This window comes from Myotis davidii, unplaced genomic scaffold (genome assembly GCF_000327345.1).
Source record: "Myotis davidii unplaced genomic scaffold, ASM32734v1 scaffold399, whole genome shotgun sequence".
Lineage (NCBI taxonomy): Eukaryota > Metazoa > Chordata > Mammalia > Chiroptera > Vespertilionidae > Myotis > Myotis davidii.
The window spans coordinates 1,766,412-1,791,075 of NW_006292094.1; the positions used below are offsets into that span (position 1 = coordinate 1,766,412).

The following is a 24,664-nucleotide window of genomic DNA, read 5'->3' on the forward strand; positions in this document are numbered from 1 at the left end:
CCTTCCAGATAATACTGATGCATGCTCAAGTTTGAGAACCATAGTACTAGAGGATCTTTAAAAATACCCAGAAGACTGGAAACAGGTGTTACCTCTGGGAGAATAAAGAGGAGAGGAGCAGGAGTGAGACTCCTCACTTTGGTGTTTGGATCCCATCCCTCTCCCCTATGCCTATGTGTCACTATCTATATATATAAAAGGCTGACTGACTGTATGTACGTCTGACCGCTCAACCACCCAGTACATATGATGCACACTGGCAATTTAAAAATAAACGTTGACTCGCACATACATATAAAGCTCTTGCTGGCACCAATTGCTCATGTGTGTTTTGATCTGTCATTGTCGATTGTGAATTTGGTTGTTTTTGTTGACATTCTGAGGCTGAAAGCAGCATCATCAACAGAATATGTCTGAAGACTGACTATTGGCATGATGTACCCATGAAGCAAAAAGAAGCCGGCGTCATTGACAGAATGTATTGTGGTTTTACTTTTTTCTTTTTTGTGGTTTTACTTTTTAAAAAATATTTTATTGACATTTTACAGAGAGGAAGGGAGAGGGATAGAGTTAGAAACATCAATGAGAGGGAAACATCGATCAGCTGCCTCCTGCACACCCGCTACTGGGGATATGCCCACAACCAAGGTACATGCCCTTGACTGGAATCTTTCAACCTGGGACCTTTCAATCTGCAGGCCGACGTTCTATCCACTGAGCCAAACCAGTTAGGGCGAGTGTTTTTACTCTTATGTGGTATTCAGGGAGATATCAGAATAAGTTTAATCAATTTATCAGTCATTGTTTTTATCAATGTTGTTTTTATGTCACGTCTTTATGTTTTTATTGTTTATTTATTAAATCAATTTATATATTATTTTCATATACATTTTACTAATTTTCTTTCATCTCTGACACTTCTATTATAGAGAAAAGGAAAATAGCAATATTAAAATATTTCTTCTAATCAATTTCCCTTCAAAGTGCACGAATCCACATTGAATTCATGCCACTAATTTTAAATAAAAATTTAACAGTCAAAACCTGCAAATTTGGTCCAAAATGGGTAAGAAATGAGCTCAGTGCTTCTGAAAAACTGAATTAGGAGTTTTGACTTACAGCACAATTCTTAAAACAACCTATTTTAGACCAAGATTTCAATGCTGAAGATAAAGCATATCTATAAATGACCACATATGGTTTGGCATAGCAGATTCTAAGTCTGATGATAATGAAGTTATTTATTGAGTTGAAGTTTTAAAAAAGAGGAAAGGCTTTTTAGAGGTTTTATTAGAATGAGGCAAATTACCCTTATTGTAGAGAGTAACAATAAAAAAACACACACACAAAGAAAAAAAGGCAAAGACAAAGAGAAAATTTGAACTTTTTTTTTAAAAAAAGCACAAAATCCTACATACTAAAATTGTACACATCAAGTATTGGTCCAATCTTATATCAATCTATTTACAATTAAACAGCACCATAGTTTTCTCACCTAGGTTAGTTAAACATGCCCAGTATTTGTTATTCAAAGTATATGTTCCTTTAAAATAAACTCTTGAGAGCTTAAATCTTCAACAAACAAAAAAGACCTTCCACCAACCATAGATTATTAATGATATCACCAGATTTACTTAAGAAAAATAGGTTTGAACACTTTTTTCCCAATTGACAAACTTTGAGAGATGTTGCTGATTCAATGTGGCACACAAATGAACGAAAACTATTTAATGATGGGCCGAGGGGTCCCAGATTGTGAGAGGGCGCAGGCCAGGTCGAGGGACCCCATGGGTGCATGATTGGGGCTGGGGAGGGACCGCAGGAGGGCTTCAGGGCATGTCCAGCCTGTCTCGTTCAGTTCCTATCGGCTGGACCCCAGCAGCAAGCTAACCTACCAGTTGGAGCATCTGCCCCCTGGGCGTCAGTGCACGTCATAGTGACTGGTTGACTGTATGCCTCCTGGTGGTCAATGCATGTCATAGCGAGTGGTTGAGAGGCCTTAGCATATCATTAGCATATTACACTTTGATTGGTTGAACGGCCAACAGGTCAACTGGACGCTTAGCATATTAGGCTTTTATTATATAGGATCTAGCAGGCTATAGGAAGTTTAATACCATTTTGAACATTACCTTTAGACTAATTAGCAGTTTCATTTTGCCACTGAAATTAATAATGGTGCTTCACATCCAAATAGGTGTGGAGGTTTGATTATTTCCCTGCTGCAAACAGCATAAGTACCTTCTTCCTCTAATTTCCCATCTCATGGATTCTCAGGGGTACGGTGATCATGTGGTAGCCCCTCTCTCACTAATGGAACCAACCTTGAAAAGGCTCCAAGTTAAATATAATCCTTGGCAGCTTTATTCAGTCACAGTACCAAAGAATCAGGTTATCTCACTGGATTTTTCAGTCCTCTATAATCAAATCTGTGGATGGTTCTTAATTTGCCTCTTTGCTAGGCAAGAGGAGAGAGGAAAACGGTCATCTAGCATAACTAAGGTAACAGTGAACAGGAAAGCACTAAAGTATAAAGCAATGTTTCATCATTTGGTCTCACTGCTGATGTTAAAGTGACATCAGTAAACCTTTCATATTAGAATTTATGAGTCAAAATTTTCTTTAAATGACTGAAAATAGGCACAATTCTCCTAGGCACAGATGGAATGGGTTTCCTTATACCCTTCCTGCAAATTGGAGGAGAAGGAGAATGACTTTATTATCCTACAGTGGAAACAGCTGTACTTGGTTCCCTGCATTCTCTGGCCCAGTATCCATGCATTTGGGAACACAGTTCTGCAAAGTTCCAAGCAGAGTGGAGAGAACAATTTAAGGTATTAAATAGTAGTGACCTTCTATGCCTGGATATGAAAACCACTTTGTTGTACACACATTTTAAAATACCTATGTAGCAAGAGAAAAGAGACTTTTCAACTGAGTATCAGTTGAAAATCAGAGATCTGATTGCACTGACTAAATTATTGCCTAGTGTTCCAGAGGACGCCTGCCACCAATGTGCTGGAAGGCATCAAAATTTAGTGTGAATGTAAATAAAAAACTCAACGTATGGGGATGAGGAAAGCAATACTGAGACAAAATTTGCCAATCTCTAATCCTTAATGACTAAATATTAATTAAGCAAAGAATTAAGACCAGAATAGAAGCAAACCTCAAATACTGCTCTTTCCAGTTTCCATGCTAAAAAGCTCATTTTATCATTGTTATTGATGATTTTTGGAAGTTATATTTTATTTTTATAAAAACTCTGTATTCACAAGGTGCTTGGTGCTGTTCACTGATGCGATGTTCTATGTACAGTCCAAATCATTTAAATACAGCCATTACATAGTTGCTGAGTGTTTGAAAATAAATGGTTATCGATTTCTTAACTGCCCCTCAAATTAGAAATTGTAATTACATGAGTCTCAAATGCTAGCTCTTTGTGTTTTATTAATTATTTTTGTTGGTCTCCATCACAGATGGAATTTTTCACTGATAATTCCTCAGAACTAAATCCATTATACGGAATTCAGAGCAGTGAAAATAAATTTCACGCCATAGAGTAGGAAACAACAATACAAAGGAGTGGGAGGGATCTGGGAACCAGCCAATAGGACCAGATCAGTTCTCAACTGGTGTTGGGTTTTGCAAAGGTTGGCTCATTATAACCTGTACAACGTAGTCCTTTGGGATCTTCAGCTCTTCTAACTTCATTTTGTCAGTGAGAGGTCTGCCAGAAAAGAACCACCGCTGACTGCTTGGTTCCACTCCCTCTGCTGAGTGGAGCCGCCTCTTCATGTGGTACACTGTGTCTGTGCTGCGGACTACAAGTTTGAGGTCTTTGCCAGTGGAAAGGCGCAAACGGAGCTGACATTCATATCCAGAATTAGGAGGTGGCTCAGGAATATCTAGAGTCTCTATGTCGCTCTTTTCCTCTATCATGTTGATAGGTGGTGCCAGGCAATAGACTGGAAGCTGGTATCTGTTTCCCAGTTCATCGTAGCACTCTGTAAGTGAACCTTCAGGAAGAAGATATGAATAAGAATTTTATCTAAATAAACGCAGTTTTATTTTTATATCTTGCAAAATGCTCAAGCATCTCCTGCCATCATAGAGAAAAATACTAATGGCAGTCACTCTCGACTGACCATCAATAATAATGTCCCATCACCAATTTTTTGAATGTTTATCTAATTTTACATTAACCAGGGCTCTAGTTCCTTACCCTCATTTCTTTTAGGTCATTTCATACCTAATTCACACGTTCATTAAAGGATAAAGGAAAAGATAGCACACAAAATTCAAATTTTAAATATCATTAATGCTTAGGCCAAATTAAGGGAGAGATTCAAATTGCACTGGGATATCTTTTCAAGAAAGAATAAACTACCTTAAAAAAAGAAAAAGCAAAAAAAAGGATCTCTAAATCTAATTCCCTACAACACAGTAGAATTCTAGAGTGGTTTTCTTATTGCGTAGACTTTCTAAATCAAAGTACTTGGCCAGACCCCTTATAGTCCAAGGAGATAACAAACTCGAGATGCCACTGGCTCATGGCTTACATATGAATCTCATTAGCACAATTACCAAAGGAATAATGGAGGTGTTTTATTAACCCCAATTAGTCAATGTTACAGAGAAGCTACGGGTTAAAAAGAAAGAACAAAATGGGTATTAAGTTTATAACCAGCTGGCGCTCAGAAGAAGGAAAAAAGTATTTATGGTTTAAAAGAAAGTATTAATGACTAATTTTTTAAATAACACAGGAACTGCATTATAATTACTAGGACTTCTCCTTAGGGGAAGCTTAAAAGCATACTCAATAAATGTTTCATTGTAAGGCTACTCATAATGTGTCCTTTACGCAAACTGAAACATTGTTAGCTGATTTTCAATGTGGATAAAAAACATCTACCATACTCAAAACACTTATGGACAAGTTAATAAATATGGGGAGTGGCACACTGAGAAATGGTTATCAATGAACAAGTGAGTTAATAAGCTGATCTTTATGGTCACATCAACAGGCTGAAAATACAAAGCATCGGAAATGAGACCTCAACAGTCACCAACCTACCATGGGTTCGATCGGGTCTGTCTTCCAGTTACAGAATATGAGCTGAGGTGAGCACTAAGTCACCAAGCACAACATCCATGTTTGCCCCCTTTCCTCTGTTTAATGACATTGTTCAGCCTGTGCTGTTTACTAATGAATCTGAACACTGCTATTACATTGTAGAGATGGATATACTCCAAGCACAGTTGTGATCACCAGCAGTTCCCCACACTAGTAACTAACGGTTGTCCCAAAATTCACGCAAGAAGTAATTTTGATAGAAAACACAGGTTTGTAATTAAAAACTGTAAATTTTTTATTGATTCATAAAGTATACAGTATAGGGTTATGTATGGAATAGCACATCGGGTAAATGGCCTCCACGGCTTTGCTGGCACAGACGCAAAGCCGTGGTCTTCATTGGTCTTCATTGTACCTGCTCCTGGGCCATCATTGGTACTTGGTGATGCTTATCAAATTGAAGGGATTGAAATCAAAGTGCAACAGATATTAGAGTCTGACTCAATAAACCAAGTAACTATCACATTCCAGTAACAACCTATATATATAAAAGGCTGTGTCTGCTCGTCCCACTGGTAGCTATGATGCACGCTGACCACCAGGGGGCAGATGCATAATGCAGGAGCTACTGTGACATGCACTGGCCATTTAAAAATAAGCGGCACCACAGACCTGGCGCCCACAAACCAACACTCGACTTCTCCGAAGTGGGACACAGGCCCTGCCTCCTCCCTGGAACAACAACTCACCAAATCGCAGCTGCTGCCAAGACCCCATGGCACAAAATGTGGACCCCAGCCCAGAAACGGTTGCTGTGGGCACTTGCTGATGACATCACATAGCAACGCCCCGTTTCCTCTCCCTAGCGAGTTTCGTTGGAGTTTCTTCAGCCCAGGAACCTGACTTGCTTTATAGCTAGGTGCAAACATTTTACACTTTAACCAAATGTTTGTGAGGCGTTTTCACATGTCTCATCTCATTTGATCCTCACAGAAGTCCTGGAGTAGGTAGATAGGAGACTCAGTAGAATCTTATTTTCATTAGCCGGAAAACGGAGATTTAGAAAGTTTAGAAACTTGACCCAACTGAAAAGAAGAAATGCTGGAACTTAAAAATGACTTCAGGTTTTCTCACTGCGCAGAATACAGTCAAACACTGCTGCAGTTAAGTATTGTACCCTTTGTTCTCCCTGTGTGATCTACAATAATAATTTACTTATGTTGATTATTTACTGCTGTGCTGCTGACAAATCACCTGAAAGAGAAGTTGGGGTGCTTCACTGGGCTGGAAGAAGTTTAGCTAAATCAAAAAGCAGGTCTAATTAAGCAAGTTTATATATATCAAAAGGCAAAGTTGACTCGTGCATGCGCGATACACATAAAGCTCTCGCTGGCGCCAATGGCAATGTGTGTGTTTTGATCTGTCATTGTCGATTGTGAATTTGGTTGACACTTCTATTATAGAGAAAGGGCGAATAGTGATATTAAAATATTTCTTCTAATTGATTTCCTTTCCATGTGCACAAATCCGTTCACCGGGACACTAGTATTATTTATAAATAGAGGTATGATCAGTTATGCAAACTTCACTGTTTATATACTTTATGTAGCTTATTCCTAGGACAAAGAAACCTACCAGTGTTTTTCAGATGGGCTGGCTATCAGAAGAATAAAGAAAGGGGAGAGTTCACTAAAGACCTACCACTTCTATTAAGTAAACACCTTCAAATACATATCCCAGATTTTGGAGGATCAGTCATGACAGCCTGGTAGGTATAAGAATGTATTTGTGTAATATACCTTTGGAATTAGGAAACCAAGATGAAGTTCCCAACCTTGTTATTAACTAGCTAAACAGCCTTGAGCAACATTCTTTAACCTGAAATACCTTTCTCAACCAGCAAAATGAGGCAGGATCAAACTGACCTGTAAAGTGGTTCCCACAGATGCTTCTCTATCTTCATGCACCACAACAGACAGAAACCATAGGACTGCAAACCAAAGCAGTCAAAGGGCAACATTTTTAGGCTCCCTGGAAACTAGGACAAGAGGTGCCAGGGCAGCCTTTTGTACCATGCTAAAATAGCAGTGTGTGCCAACCTCAACACAGCGTTCAATCTAATAGGCACTTGATCTCTTCCTAGATCTGAATACTCACTCCTCCATCACAATGGAAAGCCGAGTCTTTTCCCTTCTGCTCTTCAGAGTAACAAGTTGGGTTCAGTTTTCAGACCTCAAATGGGTGAAAATAAAAATTCCATGGAAGTACAAGGTAGACAGCACATATCGGTGATGCTGGAAATAAGTTATCCAGACTCTGTATTGCTCAGAAGCTCCAATATTTCAACATTTTTAGGAAAGGTAACTTGTAGTTTACTAGTATTTAACACGAAGTTTTCTGATTTACTTTTTCTTATGAAGTATAAACTGAATTATAAATATGTTCTAGAGTTTGTTTTTTTTAAATATATTTTATTGATTTTTTACAGAGAGAAAAGGAGAGAGATAGAGATAGAGAGTTAGAAACATCGATGAGAGAGAAACATCGATCAGCTGTCTCCTGCATATCCCCCACTGGGGAAGTGCGCGCAACCCAGGTACATGCCCTTGACGGGAATCGAACCTGGGACCTTTCAGTACGCAGGCCGAGGCTCTCTCCACTGAGCCAAACCGGTTTCGGCTGTTCTAGAGTTTTAAAGTAAAACCAAAGAGGGGGAAATCCAGATCATAAAGTCAAATATGATTTCATTTCATGGTTATCCTCTACCCAAATTAAATATCCAGGATTATAAATTATCAATAAAAATAATCTGTGAAATCAGACAAGCAACTTTTTGATGCATGCGACCCAACCAACTGAGCCACACCAGCCAGGGCAAAAAGTTTCTTGGGAGCAGAGTTCATTCAGAAAATTAATGGATATTTAGAAAATTGGGAAAGACAGTTAAACACATTTTATTTTAAAAAGAGTCAAAGGACATAAAGCAGATGATTAAACAGTAAAAGGCACTGTTCTTCTGAAAATATAAACAAAGGAAGATAATGAAAAAGGAACAACGAAGGCATAATAATAGGAAACAATGCATACAGCTGAATACACACACACACACACACACACACACACACACACACACACGAGGCTCGGTGCACTGGGAATGGAGTGCGGTACCACAGCCTGGCTTGTGCTCTCTCGTGGCCCTTGGACGGGTGTTTGAGGGGATCGGGCCAAAGCCAGCAGTCGGATACCCCTCTTGCAGTCCAGGACCCCTTGCTCCTTACCACCACCTGCTCGCTGTTCCTTATCTCTGGCTGAGCGGTGCTCACCCTGTGGGAGTGCACTGACCACCAGCGGGCAGCCCTGTGTTGAGCGTCTGCTCCCTGTTGGTCAGTGTGCATCATAGTGACTGGTCGTTCCGCCATAACAGTCACTTAGACTTATTATTTATTGGAGGCCCAGTGCACAAAATTTGTGCACGGGGGCGGGTGGGCTGCCCAAGGCCTCAGCCTGGCCTATACCCTCTCGCAATCTGGGACCCCTCAGGGGATCTTGCCACCATCTCTGTGCTTTCCAGCCATGATCCGGCTTCTGGCTGAGTGGTGCTCACCCTCTGGGCTTCCGGAAGAAGCCGAGGCTGCAAGAGAAGCCTGGGTCCTGGGTGCCAGAGGGGAGCCAGTGCCGGCAGCTGGGGAAGGTAGGCCTACTCTTGCACGAATTTAGTGCATCGGGCCCCTAGTATACATATATGTGTGTGTGTATGTATATATATATATATATATGTGGCTAAAGGAAGTTAGAAAACTATTAACTTGAAAAACTGAAGAGAAAAATAAATTTATAAATACAGAAATAAAAAAGATAAAATTAACACCTAAATCTTATATAGCATGAACATTTTTGCGTGTGTCTAATCAAGGAGACCGAGCAAAAGGATGTGCATGGGTCCAGTATATATGTGTCCCTGGAAAATATTCAAAGCTTTCACATTCCATGTCCAGTTGGTGTGGCTCAGCGGTTGAGTGCTGGCCCAGGAACCAAGAGGTCACCAGTTTGATTCCAGGTCAGAGTACATGCCAGGGTTGGGGCTCGATCTCCAGCAGGGGTGTGTACAGGAGGCAGCTGATAGATACTGTTCCTCTCTTATCCAATATTTCTCTCCCTTTAACCCTCTCCCTTCCCTTTTCTAAAAATCAGTAAAAACATATTTTTAAAAAAACCACAGCTTTCACATTTCTAAGCAAAGGTTTCTAATAATGCTCAGAGCTACAATCATAGAAACTGTCCTTAGGATCACATGAGATTCATTTCTAAGTATATGCTAAAAACAGTCTTGATGAAAAAGTATAATGACTAAAGGAGCATCCACTGAGTCTCTATGACAGGGGTCCTCGAACTACGGCCTGTGGGCCACATGCAAATACAACTATTGTATTTGTTCCCGCTTTGTTTTTTTACTTCAAACTAAGATATGTGCAGTGTGCATAGGAATTTGTTCATAGTTTTTTTTTAAACTATAGTCCGGCCCTCCAACGGTCTGAGGGACAGTGAACTGGCCCCGTTTAAAAAGTCTGAGGACCCCTGCTCTATGGCTTCTGAGATCTACATTTGAGACTACCACTTTTGTGCAAGTAGAAAACCAGTGAAGTAGAAGCTCTAGGAAATTGGACCTTGATGGAGAACTAGGTTGTATGGAAGCTAAAAAATACAAGTTAACAATAAACAACAGTTCTATTTCTTGAGATCAAAAATATTTTCAAAATTAGAATACAGACATATCAAGTAAAGCTACCTCTAGTTAAATATACACAAAGGAGCAAAGAGAAATGCTTCCTTTTAGGAAAAAAAAGAAAGGTAGAATAATGCACAGCAAGTAAACGAACACTTCCCATTTGGTTTCTTACTATTAGACATGAACCCACTGGGTTCCCCGTTGTCCTTGAGGATCACCTACCATGTGGTAACGTTATGTTTGCACCATCAATGATTGCTTGTGCCAGTTCATGATCATTGCTCTCAAAAGCATGTGCTGCAGCCTTCAAGGCATCCCAAATCTCTTTACGGCCTTCAAAAGCTGGTGCAGTATCCCAAAATTCATCCCTTTTGCTGCGCAGCTGTCCATCTGTCATGGGATAATCGCTTTTCCATTTAGGTTTCTCCTTTTTCAAAGGCTGGTTGCGACCTAAAGCAACTGAGAATAAAAGGCTAACATCAAAACCAAAATTTACAAAAGATGTGTTAAAAATTATCTGGTCATTCCTCTTTGATTCTTTCATCAAATTATAGTTAAAAGTTTGCCTCTAGCTATTTCTTGCATTCTGAAATCCCCCTAACCGAATTTAGAACTATAAGAGCAAACGGAGACATTAAATGGCTCGACCCAAAACTTCCAATGACAAGTTAGGAGTTCTTTTCCACTTGGTATTCCTTCTCCAAAGGATGATTTTAAAAAATTACCTAGAAAAATAGTGTTAAGTGTTTCACAGGACAATAATGACAGGATTTAAAAAGAGTTTAGCTTTTTAGTTGACTCAGTGGATAAAGTGTTGGACTGCGGACTGGGGGGTCCCAGGTTCGATTTCGTTCAAGGGCATATGCCTCGGTTACAGGCTCGATCCCAAGTAGGGGGTGTGCAGGAGGCAGCCAATTCATGATTTTCTCATCACTGATGTTTCTATCTCTCTCTCCCTCTCTCTTCCTCTCTGAAATCAGTAAGAATATATTTTAAAAAATGAAGAGTCAAAGGGTGCCACAAAAGAGATACCTTAAGATGTGAGATACTAGGGAAACCAAATGGCAACAATAGCTTGAATCTCAGGACCCCTGGACATATGAAGCCAGTACGTAGGAACTACTGAGAAATGGCACAGAGGGAAGAGACTGCTTTGTGGTGAGGGAAGAGCAGCTAAACTACCAGCTCCACAAGGGAACCCCACCTCTGAACTTCAGTCAAGAACTGCTGAATGCCTTGCTCTGAAATTCCTAAGGAGCTAATTTAGAAAGGGGTGACAGAAAGGGACACAATCAGTGCTTCACTCTTTGGAGGAACTAGGATTGGAACAGGTGAGACGCACCAACCACAGGAGCAGAACTACAAAACCCTACTCTAGTTTCCATCCACGAGAAGCAAAAAGAAGACAGGAGTCCACTCCTGTTTTGCCCGAAGTGGCAGCATAGCTCCTGAGAGAATGTTACAGAGCAGAAATGCCAGAACAAGCCCCATGCCGCTTCTCTGCACCCAGATACTTACTTGGCCCATAATCACTGATCTCACACTGACATACAGAACCAATCTTCCCTTATGCAGTGCCATACATAAAAAATAGTTTGATAGATGGAAAAATAGGTAAAAAGACTGAAGCTCACTAAAGTGTTGGCTAAGAGTGGGTGGGACATAAATGACAGAGCAGGTGGGAAGAAGAGGGTGTACATCAAAATTCAATGTTCTATATTTAATTGTAGGAAGAACACTAATTTAAAAGAAATTACTGCCAAAATGGTTCTAAGGAATCCATGAAATTAACCACTCCCTCACTGGCCTAGGGCCAAATTAAATTTGGGCTATTCATTACAGAAAGAAAACAAAATTACTCCAGCCTGGCCAATCTTTACATCCTATACCAGACTGTTTCTGGATGATAGGACCAACTAATGCTGCAAGGCATATCTGTCCAGCACCTGAATTAAACCATCTCTCTTCACCCCATCTAGCCTCTTTATTTCCAGGCAGCACACATCAGTTCTCATCCTCTCACCTTCACAGGAGTACACCATGCTACTGGCCAGCTGTTTTTCTCTTAAAACACTCAATACTTTGACTCACTGTACTTTTTGGCCCTCTAACTTGTCCTGGTGAAACCCACACCAGTTGAGTTCTAAAAGGGTGTACATAGCAGAGAAGGAAAATTATTTAGCAGCAGGTTTAATTCAAATGTGAGAAACACAATCTACTAAGACTTTTCACTGCATCTTACAAAAAATACAGATCAATGCAGGTAGAACATTATTTGCCAAAAGGTGTCCCAAATGTGTTAGACAATCACAATCCAGCTCCTGATCCCACCAAAAACGTAAAATGAAAGGTAAATTTTATTTTCTGCTAGATTAATCTTTAGGTGACTCAGAAATAGTTTGCAGAGTACGCTGAACATTAGTTTACTGAGTAAGAAGTGGGAGACAGGACGTGATGGGTAGATACGTATTTTAATAAAGTTTCGGGTCTACCTGAGGAGTTCCACAGAACTGTCTAGCCTCAACTGTATTACATCTATTGGAGAGATAACCTGGTATAAGTCTGTCATTGTGAGAATCACAAGGCAAAAGGCAGAAACAGCAGCAAAACCTACAGAACCTCAGTACTTATACCAAAGAAACTTGAAAGAGGCCCTCAAACAGAGGAACCCAACAGAAAAACGATCCCATTCTATAGAGTAAAAGGCTAATATGCAAATTGACCGAATGGCAGAACGACCCATCGCTATGACGCGCACTGACCATCAGGGGACAGATGCTCAATGCAGGAGCTGCCCCCTAGTGGTCAGTGCACTGCCACAGGGGGAGTGCCGCTCAGCCAGAAGCCAGGCTCATGGCTGGCGAGCACAGCGGCGGTGGTGGGAGTCTCTCCCATCTCCACGGCAGTGCTAAGGATGTCCGACTGACGGCTTAGGCCCACTCCCTGTCAGTTGGACATCCCCTGAGGGCTTCCAGACTGCGAGAAGGCACAGGCTGGGCTGAGAGGCCCCCGAGTGCAGGAATTTCGTGGTGCAAATAGAGCTACTTTGATTTTGATTTTAGCTGATATCACAAAAATGCATTTCTGCAAATAGTTGGACACAGGAATCAGCCTAAGGAGCTAAGTAGCTCTATTTGCACCAAAGTGCAAATTGCAGGCAAGTAACCACTGGGTCTCTAGTCTCATAATAAAGGTAGAAAATACTTCATAAAAGTAAAAGCACCCTCCTTACAAATATGAGGTAGCTTTATCGCACATCCGCGGATCTGTAAAACCATAAGAACAAAGTTCCATAAAAAGAATACATGATACATTATGCTGCATAAGGATAATGATCATTCCACATCCATTTTCAAATCAATATGCTGTCAAAAGTTCCAAAGTAATTACTTTGTGCAAAAGTAAAGAAAAGTAAGTTTGTGACATGAAGTAAGCTTGCCTTTATCTGTCTGGATCTTCATTATTTTTACCTATATAACAAACATACGTAATACAGAATATCTGACTATCGAATGTCCATTACTAAAATACTTTAAAAACTCTGCAACATAAAATACTATTTTAGAGAAACCAATGAGCAGTGCAGAATTTTCACTGAGGCTAAAAGCTTCATGTTAAAGAAACTAAATATAGTTTATTACCTAACTTACCTTATGTTAGATGAACTAACTGTAAAAAGAAAAATAACATTTAGCAAAAGCATTTAAACTATTGCTCCCATGAACCTTGGCCAGTGTGGCTCAGTTGGCTGAGTGTTGTCCCATGCACTGAGAGCTTGTTACAGGCTCGATTCCCAGGAGGGGGTGTGGAGGAGGCAGCGTTATTGGTGGTTCTCTTTTTTCATCAATGTTTCTCTCTCTCCCCCTACTCTAAAATCAATAAAAACATAATTAAAAAAAAAACCACACAAACTATGCTCCTATAAAACATAAATATTAAGGGTTGTTATGAGAACTTAAAAAGTTAGCATTTGCAAAGCACATATAATAATGATTGGTATATAATAAAACTACAAATAAGTTTTTCAGTAAACCTTCCTAACCTTAAAAAGAATTGTTCTGATTGTCATGCACTTCCTGTGCATTTATCAGAGTACATTTTCTAAGAATTTGCTCACTGAATCTTGTGTTTTGATTTTAGCTGATATCACAAAAATGCATTTCTGCAAATAGTTGGACACAGGAATCAGCCTAAGGAGCTAAGTAGCTCTATTTGCACCAAATAAACCATTTCTAATTATGTAAAAACAGATATAAAATATACTCATTTACATATTTTATGCTCTGAAACTTTCAGATGTACCTGCTTCACACAACTGACTCCTGACACTAAAACAGGTATTCAATATTACTCATGCAATAGGACTAAGTACTATGCTCTGATTTAAAGACAGAAAACAGCTCTTATTCACCATATTTGTTTCTTAATCTTTAAATTGCAGGCAAGTAACCATACTTAGTTTTATTCCATGCATATGAGAAATGAAAGATTGGCCCTACTATGTTTGGCTCATTTGGACAGTGTTGGCCTGCGGACTGAAGGGTCCCAGGTTTGATTCCTGTCAAGGGCACATGTCCAGGTTGCAGGCCTCCCAGTAGGGGATGTGCAGGAGGCAGCCGATCAATGATTCTCTGTGTTCATTGATATTTCTCTCTCTCCCTTCCTTTCTGAAATCAAAAAATATATATTAAAAAAGAAACAAAAGATTAAAGAAACAAATTTTTTTGTTAATTCTCACCCGAGGATATTTTTTCCATTGAAAAAAAAAAATTTTTTTTTTGAGCGAGTGGAAGGGAGGAGACAGAAACACTGATATGAAAGAGATACATTGATTAGCTGCCTCCCGCATGTGCCCTGATCAGGGACTGGTAATAGAGCCTGCAATTGAGGTTTGTGCCTGACTGGAATCCAACTCGACACCCTTCAGTCACTCGGGCTGACACTCTAACCATTGAGAAAACTGGCTAAGGCAGAAATCTAATTTTTTTTTTAAAAAAATGTATTTTATTGATTTTAGAGAGGAAGGAAGAGGGAGGCAGATAGAAACATCAATGATGAGAGAGAATCATTGATTGGCTATCTTCTGCACGCCCCCTACTGGGGATTGAGCCCACAACCCAGGCACATGCCCTTGGCCAGAATCGAACCTGGGACCCTTCAGTACACAGGCTGATGCTCTATCCATTTAGCTAAACCAGCTAGGGCAGAAATCTAATTTTTAAAAAGGCATCTAAAAAAATACCTGTTTTTATCAAGACACATTGCCAAAAATCCATCTTCTCAGAAGCCTCTTAAATCACATTCATCTACTCCTTATCTTTCCTTATAACCTTTCAACACTTCTTCCCACTCTGTGACAAAGAGCTCTAACATGGAATAAAAACAAGAAAGGCTTGCTTCTCAGATTTAAATAGCAACATAATCTTAAATATTTTTACTCCACAATTGAATGCACTTTGCATTAACTAATTTTGACACTTTATTGATTAAAAACAATGATTTCCAAAGTGAAATGTGTTTACAGTCATTTTCCTGCTATTGTCCCCGCTTTGAAAACCAGGATTTAATAATCGAATTCTTCAAATGAAGAAACAAGAAGTCATAATGCATAGATAAGGTAAATATCAAGATATAACTCAAGCTGAAACCGGTTTGGCTCAGTGGATAGAGCGTCGGTCTGCGGACTGAGGGGTCCCAGGTTCGATTCCGGTCAAGGGCATGTACCTGGGTTGCGGGCACATCCCCAGTAGGAGATGTGCAGGAGGCAGCTGGTCGATGTTTCTCTCTCATCGATGTTTCTAACTCTCTATCTCTCTCCCTTCCTCTGTAAAAAATCAATAAAAAATATATTTAAAAAAAAAAGATATAACTCAAGGCAAAATAACTTCAGCAGACTGAAGACTGAAAGCATCACTTTCCCTAACACAATAACTGACAGGGAGTAAAAAAAAAAAAGATGAAGAAAAGAAAAAGGGGTATTTAAAGAGATCACCGTCAAAGACAAAATGTTGTTTCAAAGAATTCTGAAGACTGTAAAGCAGCAAGGACTAGTACTGAGATGATGCTCCCACTTTAGAAAATGAGTCTTAAAATCATGAAAATAAAAGGGAAATTTTCCTGCCACTCTAAGAGGTGAAAGTAGATCCTACAGACCATTCCATAGCAGATTGTGCTAGCCTAAAAAGATACTCATAAAATATTTTATTCTCATATAAATTCAGAATGCACTATTTATACATACAAACATATAACATATATTCCCTTAATCTAAAGCAGCGAACTGCCAAAATAAAAATAGGATATGGAGATTAAAATGCCTAAAATAAAAGCATTAACATGCCAACAGTTATTATCATAACCACTAGAAGCCTGGTGCATGAAATTCGTGCATGGGTATGGTCCCTAGGCCTGGCTGGTGATCAGGGCCGATCTGTGGGGCAACCGGCGGGGCGATTGGGGCGCCCCTGCTGGCACCCGTCTTGGCTGGCCTGGGGCCTAGGGGCAGCTCCTGCATTGAGCATCTGCCCCCGTCATAGCTACCAGTTGTTCCGCCATTCGATCAATTTGCATATTAGGCTTTTATTATATAGGATATCCTCTGTACTGTCTGAGAATTTAGAGGTGGAGGAAACCTTAGATGGTACAAGCCACCTTTACTATTTTACAGGAAGTAATGTAAGAGCTAACAAGGATAAAAGACTTGCTCAAGATCAAGAAGTGGCAAGACTATGACCCTGTAACTAGATTCAAAGTCCAGGCCTCTCTTATCCTTGTATTACTCCATGTCTTACCTGGGCTGAGAAATGTTTTCTTTCACATACCCAATCAATAACAAAGGTTCACTCAAAATAAAGCATGTGTTTAGTTTTTTCTAGTAGCACTGATCCATCCTTCCTGGGCTTCATTATAACCAATGGAATATCTGATTGGACAAAGGAAAAGCTAAGTGAGCAGCACCACCTCCCCAACCCCATCCAATCAACTATCTAATTCATTTCTTTGGAGATAGCTGGCTCACCAATGAGGAATCCTATTATAAGGAAGGAGGTAATGCAGTTTTCTAGTCTGTCAGTTTCAATTTGTAAGTACTCAGCCTCTATAACAGATTAGGTACTAAAGATCACATGTATGCATACTTATCTAAGTACTAGGAGCCCGGTGCATGAAATTCATGCACAGGGGAGGGGGGTGAGGACCCTCAGCCCGACCTGCACCCTCTCCAATCTGGGAGCCCTCAGGGGATGTCCTACTGTCGGCTTAGGCCTGCTCCCCATGGTTCTCTGCTCTCTGAGGACCTGCCTGCTTGATGCCACCACAGGCCCTGGTGTCTGCTCTCTGTGGGGGCCTGCTTGCCCTTCGCCACCAGAGCCAGGGGCAAGCAGGGCCCTGGTGTCTGCTCTCTGTAGGGTCCCTGTGGGGGGCTGCTTGCCCCTCCCTGCCACGGCCAGGGGCAAGCAGGACCCTGCTGTCTGCTTGCTCACTGTAGGAAATGTTTCCACCCTGCCCACGGCCACTTGGCACCTACACATGGGCCTACAGGCTCAGAGCAGCCTGGTTCCCAAGGATACCTGCCCCCGGGACGCAGGCCACTTGGTGTCAGTGCGCACGCAAGCACCCGGTCCCCGGCTGCTCAGCACCTGTGCGCGTAGGCCCAGAGTGGCCGGGGGTCCCTGAACGACTGACCACAGGCACTCCGGGCCTACAAGCTCAGAGGGGTCTGGGTCCCAAGGACGCCCGTCTCCAGGACCCAGGCCGCTTGGCACCTGTGTATGCAAATCAACCCTCCATCTTTGTTGGGCTAATTTGCATACTCACGCCTATTGGCTGTGGGGCATCATGAAGTCAATTTGCATATTTCCCTTTTATTACTGTAGATGTTACATATATCATTTTTAGTGCTATGATTTTATAATAGAAACTAAAGGCCCGGTGCATGAAATTCATGCACAGGAAGGGTCCCTAGCTTGGCTGGCAATCAGGGCTGATCGGGGCCTTCTGGCTGCCGGTCCAAGCCTTCATTTGTTCTGCGCCACACCCTGGTGGTCAGCGCACAACATAGCGAGCGATCTAACTTCCAGTTGGTGGAACTCCTGAGGGGACAATTTGCATATTAGGCTTTTATATAAATGAGTACTTTACTATGCTTTGATCAAGTTTATAAAATTTAAGCAATTAAAGCATAATCTATTTAAAATTTTATTTATTGATTTTAGAGAGAAAGGGAGGGAGGGAAAGGGACAGAGGGAGGGAAGGAAGGGGTGTGGGAGAAGGGGAAGTGGGGGAGGATAAGAGAGAGAAACATCCATGTGAGAAAGTAACACTGACAGGTTGCCTCCTGAACCTAGGAGTTGAACACCCTACCTCTCAGTGTATAGGACAAAGCTCCAACCAACTAAGCCACACCGGGCAGGGCACATGAACCATTCTTACCCAAAATGTTTAACTTGAATCTATTTAAACTTGTAAGTCTTCTTGTTTATAGAAAATACAAATGATAAAGGGAAAAGTTTGAACATCGTCAGACATTACCAAATATACTCTGGAGGGCAAAACTATCCCCAGTTGAGAACCACTAGTTTATAATAAATGAAACAAAACATGAACTTTGGAACCTGGTATGGAAAAAGTTATGAAAGATATTGTGGAACAACTGGATAAAACTGAATAAGACTAGATTAGAGTGTCAATATGCCAAGGTTGCAGGTTCGATCCCTGGTCAGGGCACTTGAAAGCATCAACCAATGAATGCATAAATAAGTGGAACACCACGTTGATGCTTCTCTCTCACCCCCATCTCTTCTCTCTAAAATCAATAAATTTAAAAATATACTATTTTTAAAAAGGCTAGATAATAGTCATTAAAAATAAAAAGGGGCCTGTGACCCTCTGATAATCCCTTGGATATAGATTTGAGTTTGGGAGGGCAATTATGATATTAATCTAGATCCAACTTGGTCCCAAAGATCCAGGACACCATAAGGGTGTCTGGTGAGAATGAGATCTTTTGAGACTTTTCTTGATAAACTCAAAATTCTTCAAGACTATTTCTGCGAGCATTTAGAATACCTTAGAGGGAATGACCCCTACCACTCTGTCATATCATGGGTAAAGGGTAGCAGTTTGTCACAAAATTCTGTTTTTAGAAAAAAAAAAAAAAAGATTAACAGAGTATACTTACTATGGTCCAGCCATTGTGCTGAGTGCTATCTATATACTGTCTCATTGAATTCACCCAATAATGTCATCATAAAATGAAGAGACAAACTTAAAAAGGTAAAGTACTTAGCTGGGGAAGAGGATAAGGGCGGTGACAATAATATGTATTCCATAGGATTGGTATAAGTATTTAATGAGGTCATACTTCTCATATAATTAAGTCAGTGCCTATATAAAAAAACAATACCTAAATGTCTATTAAATGAATAAAATTTCTAAAAAAAGTCTCCCAAATATCATACAGCTAAGTAGTACAGCTGAGATTCAAACATAGACTGACTGACTCCAAGGTTCATATTCTTAGCCACTAGAACTACCTCATGGCATTAAGTTACTAGAATAGCCCAGCTGGTTTGGCTCAGTAGCTGGTTGCGGGCTCAATCCCTGGTAGGGTGCAGGAGACAGCTAATCAATGATTCTCTCTCATCACTGATGTTTCTATCTCTCTCCTTCCTTCCTCTCTGAAATCAATAAACATATAGTCAAAAAATAAAAATAAACTATCCCCTGAGGTTTGCAAAAGACCACGTTAAAAAAAAAGTTACTAGAATAAATTTTCAACATACTCCCAGACTTTGACCTACTCTTCCAAAGTGAAACTACATCATCAATCCATTTGTAAGGTCTTGGGTCTCCATGAGGTTTCAAAGATATGAATCGGTGCTTAAGATGGCATACCAAGTTGGTATTGATCCTAAGTGCCCAAACAACACACTATTTCCCAGCATACACCAATTACCAAAAGTATGTTGGTGCCAGTCCCAATCCCACTGCCAAGGGAGTACTAAGTGTTTCTTAAGAAAGACATTAGCAGTCCATAAGTTTCTTTATTCAAGGTGGTCTCCCTTATCAATCTGAAAAGTCTTCATTGCTTGAGAAATTCTAAGGTTAAAGAGCCTGGTAAAAATGTGGGTAAACACACTTTGCTTAAAATTTTGTTCATTTGCCAAGTCCTTCTCCTTGAATAGGTTTCTAAGTGCAGTCAAAACACTCTTGCTTTTTTCAAAACAGGTAAGAATCAGAGTAGGTTCAAGAGAACCATAAAACATAATAGAATTTTGGCCTGGCCAAGATTTTGACACAAAATCCATAGAGCAGAAATGGAACTTAAACATCACAACAGAAAAACTACCAGGAACTGTATTGCCCTTGGGATTAGATTCATGGGAAAGGAGAGGGATATCTTGGATGTCATTTAATACTTTTAAATTTCATCTTTGGTTATCACCATTACAAAATCCCAAGCCTAGCCCTAACTGGTTTGGCTCAGTGGATAGACCATTGGCCTGCGGACTCAAGGGTCCCAGGGATGACTTATATCATATTTATCAGATTAAGTCCTGGGATGTGCATCTCTCACATCACTGTGGTGTCTGTACTAATTCCTAACTTTAAAACACATAGCCAAGCCAATTTTAGAAAAAATAGGTAAACCAACCCTCCAAAAATGAAAAGCTAACAATGACATTCCCATTACAGTTCAAAGTGAGAGCATCAGTAAAAGCCAAACTGCTCTGGAAGCTATGGCTGCAATGACCTCAGAAAGCACTTCCCATTCTGCTGAACATACGAATCCCGTTTTGTTCACTCTCTGTTACACATATGGCTTTACACCCTGAGTCCAGAAGGTGCACACCAAATGTTTGTTAGGTAGTAGGATAAGTACTTTTTCTTAAATATGCTTTTTTGAATTTGTGGCTCAGTTGGTTGAAGTATCATCCCAAAAGGTTGCGGGTTCAATTCCCAGCCAGGGCATATACCCAAGTTTTGGGTTTGATATCCAGTGCCCCCGTCGGGACAGGTACAGGGGCAATCAATAGTTTCTCTCCGCCCCACCCCTGCCCCCGTTTCCTCTCTCTATAAAAAAATTAAAAAAAGAGTAAAAAACAAAACAAAAGCCAAATAAGCAATCCCATTCTTAGAGCTTAAATGTTTTAAAAATTCAATGTTCAGCCCTGACTGGTTTGGCTCAGCAGATAGAGCATCAGCCTGAGGACTGAAAGGTCCCAGGTTCAATTCCGGTCAAGGGCATGTACCTTGGTTGTAGACACATCCCCAGTGGGGGGTGTGCAGGAGGCAGCTGATCGAGGTTTCTCCCTCATCGATGTTTCTAACTCTCTATCCCTTTCCCTTCCTCTCTGTAAAAAATCAATAAAATGTACATTTTTTAAAAAAAATTCAATGTTCATTCCGGAAGTATGAGATATCATTTTGTTTCTCAAGTTACTTTTCAATATGTCCTGCTTATTAAATGTAGTAGCACACCTCACTTTTTCAGTTCAAAATGATGAGAATTTAAAGGGCATCTAAACTACTCTGAGTCATTTAGGAAGAGAGTAATTATCTGTGACAGGGTACAACCATCACAAACCCAGAGCAGCAAAAGCCAAATTCACAGAAGGGTTTGTTCAACAGGCTTTCTGTGTTAATTTTGGGGAACACAACAATGATCAAAGGCCCAAAAGATTTTAATCACCACCAAGTTAAAATTAGTTTTTTCCAGGATAACTGAAATCCAAGGCAGAAATTCATTGGTGACTGCCAGAAAAGCACAAACTATTATAATGAAACCATATTATGGAACCACCATAGGGTCCCCAACCCACCCCACTTCTGAATGACACACCCCAGGAGAGGGAGGGTGTCTGCTCTTTTAATCTGCTATAAAACAGGAGGTGGTTCTAAATGTCCATATGCTGATATTATAAGTACAGACACTCATTCACTTCTACGTTCTAGTCCCCATCCTTTAACTGCTGGCTACACAAGAGAGGACTTCCATGTAACCTCTTTCAACTCACCCCTTGGGACAATCACTTTGATTTGAGGCAGATGGATTTTTCTAATACACCACTAAGCGTGGTTTATGAGCACAGGCCTAGAAAAACTTTATTAATCTTCCTCCAGATTAGACAAAGTCTTCACTTCTTGCACTTCAAGAAAACCTGTTTCCCCACACAGTTCAACTACTAAATTTGTCAGGCTTGAGTAAACTGAGTTTTAGGCTGAAAACATTCAGTCTGGTAGAGGCAGCAGAGGTAATGATGAGGAAGAAGATAACTGAGTAAAGGGACACAAAAGAAGATGAACATTACTTTCCCCGCTTTGCTCCAGTTAGATAATTAAGAACTCAGTTCAAAATTTCTATCTTGTGAGATGCAATATAATTTGTTGACTAAGATTGAAGACAATTACCCACTTCATTTTTTTACTGCTGCCATCTCCATGTGGAGTATGAACACAAAGAATCCTTAAGAACCACACTCCATTAACTTCAACTCAACTGTGTTTACTGCCATGAAGGGAAACACCCATGCATATTTCTGCTGCAAGGAAAGAAAAGTCAACCAAAACCCCTCACCATCTGTGGAGAGAATACTGAATTAGAAAACAGAAGATAGAGCTTACAGTTTGGGCTACTCTTTTTATTCCTTACTCAGATGAAAACTTCTCTATGCCTCAGCTTCCTTCTCTGTAATATGGATATATTATCATCAGCCTTCCTTAAGGTTAGAGTCTTTCTCATAAGAATTGAGAAAAAGTATGTGGCCCTGGCCGGTTTGGCTCAGTGGATAGAGCACTGGCCTGCGGACGAAGGGTCCCAGGGTTGATTCCAGTCAAGGGCACATGCTTGGGTTGCGGCTCTATCCCCAGTAGGGGGCGCGCAGGAGGCAGCCGATCAATGTTTCTCTTTCATCATTGATGTTTTTTCTTTCTCCCTCTCCCTTCCTTTCTGAAATCAATAAAAATGTATTTTAAAAAAAGAAGTACAAGTCGGTTGCTACAGAAGAAACTAATATAGTGATGTATGTAAACTGTAATAAAAAAAACTAAAAAAGGAACTTGAAGACTCTTTAAAAACAAAAAGCATCACAATCACTGTTCTTCTCATGTTATGAATTCTATTTGTAAACCTTAAATGACCGAAAAGCTATTATCAAATCATGATGCTGTACACTTAAATATAAATATCTATACTAATAAAAGGGTAATGTGCTAATTAGACCAGGAGACCTTTTGGACGTCCTTCCGGACAAAACCATGGTGGCAGGGCCGAGGAGAGGTGGTTAGGGGCGATCAGGCCTTATATTTGTCAATTATTCCTCACTAAAGGAAACTGTCATCTGACAGTTGGGGGAAAATGGGAGAAGGGAAATACGTACTTGAAGAATAGTCCTATGAAAGTTTAGCAGGGGTAGAGAATCTTTTTTCTGTAAAGGCCACTTGGATATTTCTAACATCACTAGAGGCCAGTGCATGAAATTCATGCATGGGGGGAGGAGGGGTCCCTCAGCCCAGCCTGTACCCTCTCCAATCTGGGATCCCTCTTGCAATCTGGGACCGCTGGCTCCTAATCCCTCTGCCTGCCTGCCTGTTCGCCCCTAACTGCTCCCCTGCTGGCCTGATTGCACCTAACTGCCTCTGCCTTGGCCCCCACACCCGAAACCCAGGCTTCTCTCCTCTGGCCAGCCGCAGGCACTTGGGACCCAGGCTGGCTTTGCCCGGGGTGGCCAGAGGCACCTGGGACCGCAGGCAGCTTTGCCTAGGCCAGCTGCAGGTGCCCAGGCGACTTCACTCAGGCCCAGCTTTGTCAGGAAGGACTTTTGGATGGTCATCCAGAAGACGTCCAGTCTAATTAGCATATTACCCTTTTATTAGTATAGATTTGAGTGTCATAAAAAATTATCAACTTAAAAATCAGCCTGCTATATTTGGTCAAACATCTAACTCACCCCTAATGGCTGGCAGGGCCAGACCAAATGGTTTCTCAGGCTCAGGCTTATTCACCAATGAAAGGCTATCCTACTGTGAAAGTCAGCAGAAAAGAACTGGAAAAAGTTTGCATTTTGGGACCATTGTAACCTAGAAATAAAGAATCATATTCTATTAGAATTGGATCTACCTGATTTCCAGTTTAAAGAAAACACAGAGGCTAGAGGAATACACTAAATGATTCCACAGAGAAACAATGAAACAAATCCAGAATGTGGTACATTTTACAAGACTCCATAAAATCAATGTTGGAGGTGGAAGAGTCAATGTCATAGGGAAGGAAAGGGGGAGGAGTTGTTCTAGATTTTAAAGACAAACAGACGCAATGTCTAAATGCTGATTAGATGCTAGTTTGAAAAAAAAAAGCTATAAAACAGTTTTGGGATGACTGGGGAATTCTGCTTATGGACTAGAAATTAGGAAATAATAGTTAATCTTCTTAGCTGTTATGCAGGAGATAGCGGTTATGTAGGAGAACCCTAGTTTTAAGAGATGCATGTTGAAGTGTCATAATGTCTGCGCTCACTTTCAGTTAAACAAATGTATATGTGTATGCACACACACATTTGTTCAATCTAGGTGAAAGATATTCAAGTGTTTATTGTACTAGTCTTTCAACTTCTTGATATACTTGAAAATTACTTAAAAATGTGTCTAACAACCTTGATAAAGATGTTCTTATTTTCCCTGGCCGGTGTATCCCAGTTGGTTGAGTGTCATCCCTTACACTGAGAGGTCACCAGTGGCCATGTGCACTGGTCAGGGCACATGCTCAGGTTGCGGGCTCAATCCCCAGTAGAGGGCTTTTGGGAGGCAGGCAATCAATGTTTCTCTCTCATCAATGTTTCACTCTCTTTCTCTTCCTCTACCTC

The 24,664-nt window shown here is 40.6% G+C and overlaps 1 protein-coding gene across 2 annotated transcripts; it reads right to left on the bottom strand.

The window, feature by feature from the left end:
• Window positions 1-3,210: 3,210 nt before the first annotated feature.
• UBTD2 (ubiquitin domain containing 2) lies at window positions 3,211-23,910 on the bottom strand. Of its 2 annotated transcripts, XM_015565093.1 has the most exons (3): window positions 23,753-23,910; window positions 10,026-10,262; window positions 3,211-4,019 (listed from the first exon to the last, which is right to left on the bottom strand). In XM_015565093.1, exons 2-3 carry the CDS (start codon window positions 10,198-10,200, stop codon window positions 3,622-3,624), a joined length of 573 nt encoding a protein of 190 aa, XP_015420579.1. In that variant the 5' UTR covers window positions 10,201-10,262; window positions 23,753-23,910; the 3' UTR covers window positions 3,211-3,621. The 2 variants fall into 2 exon arrangements, with proteins under 2 accessions (XP_015420579.1, XP_015420578.1); XM_015565092.1 differs by lacking the exon at window positions 23,753-23,910 and having other exon boundaries at window positions 10,026-10,627.
• Between the last annotated feature and the right edge of the window lie 754 nt (window positions 23,911-24,664).

Bases quoted from the DNA above. Each gene is read 5' to 3' on its own strand.
- UBTD2 (XM_015565092.1), bottom strand. From the start codon at position 10,347: ATGAAAGAATCAAAGAGGAATGACCAGATAATTTTTAACACATCTTTT. The intron at 4,020-10,025 runs GTAGGTGATCCT...TTCTTCCTGAAG, and splicing joins AAACATAACGTTACCACATG to GTTCACTTACAGAGTGCTAC.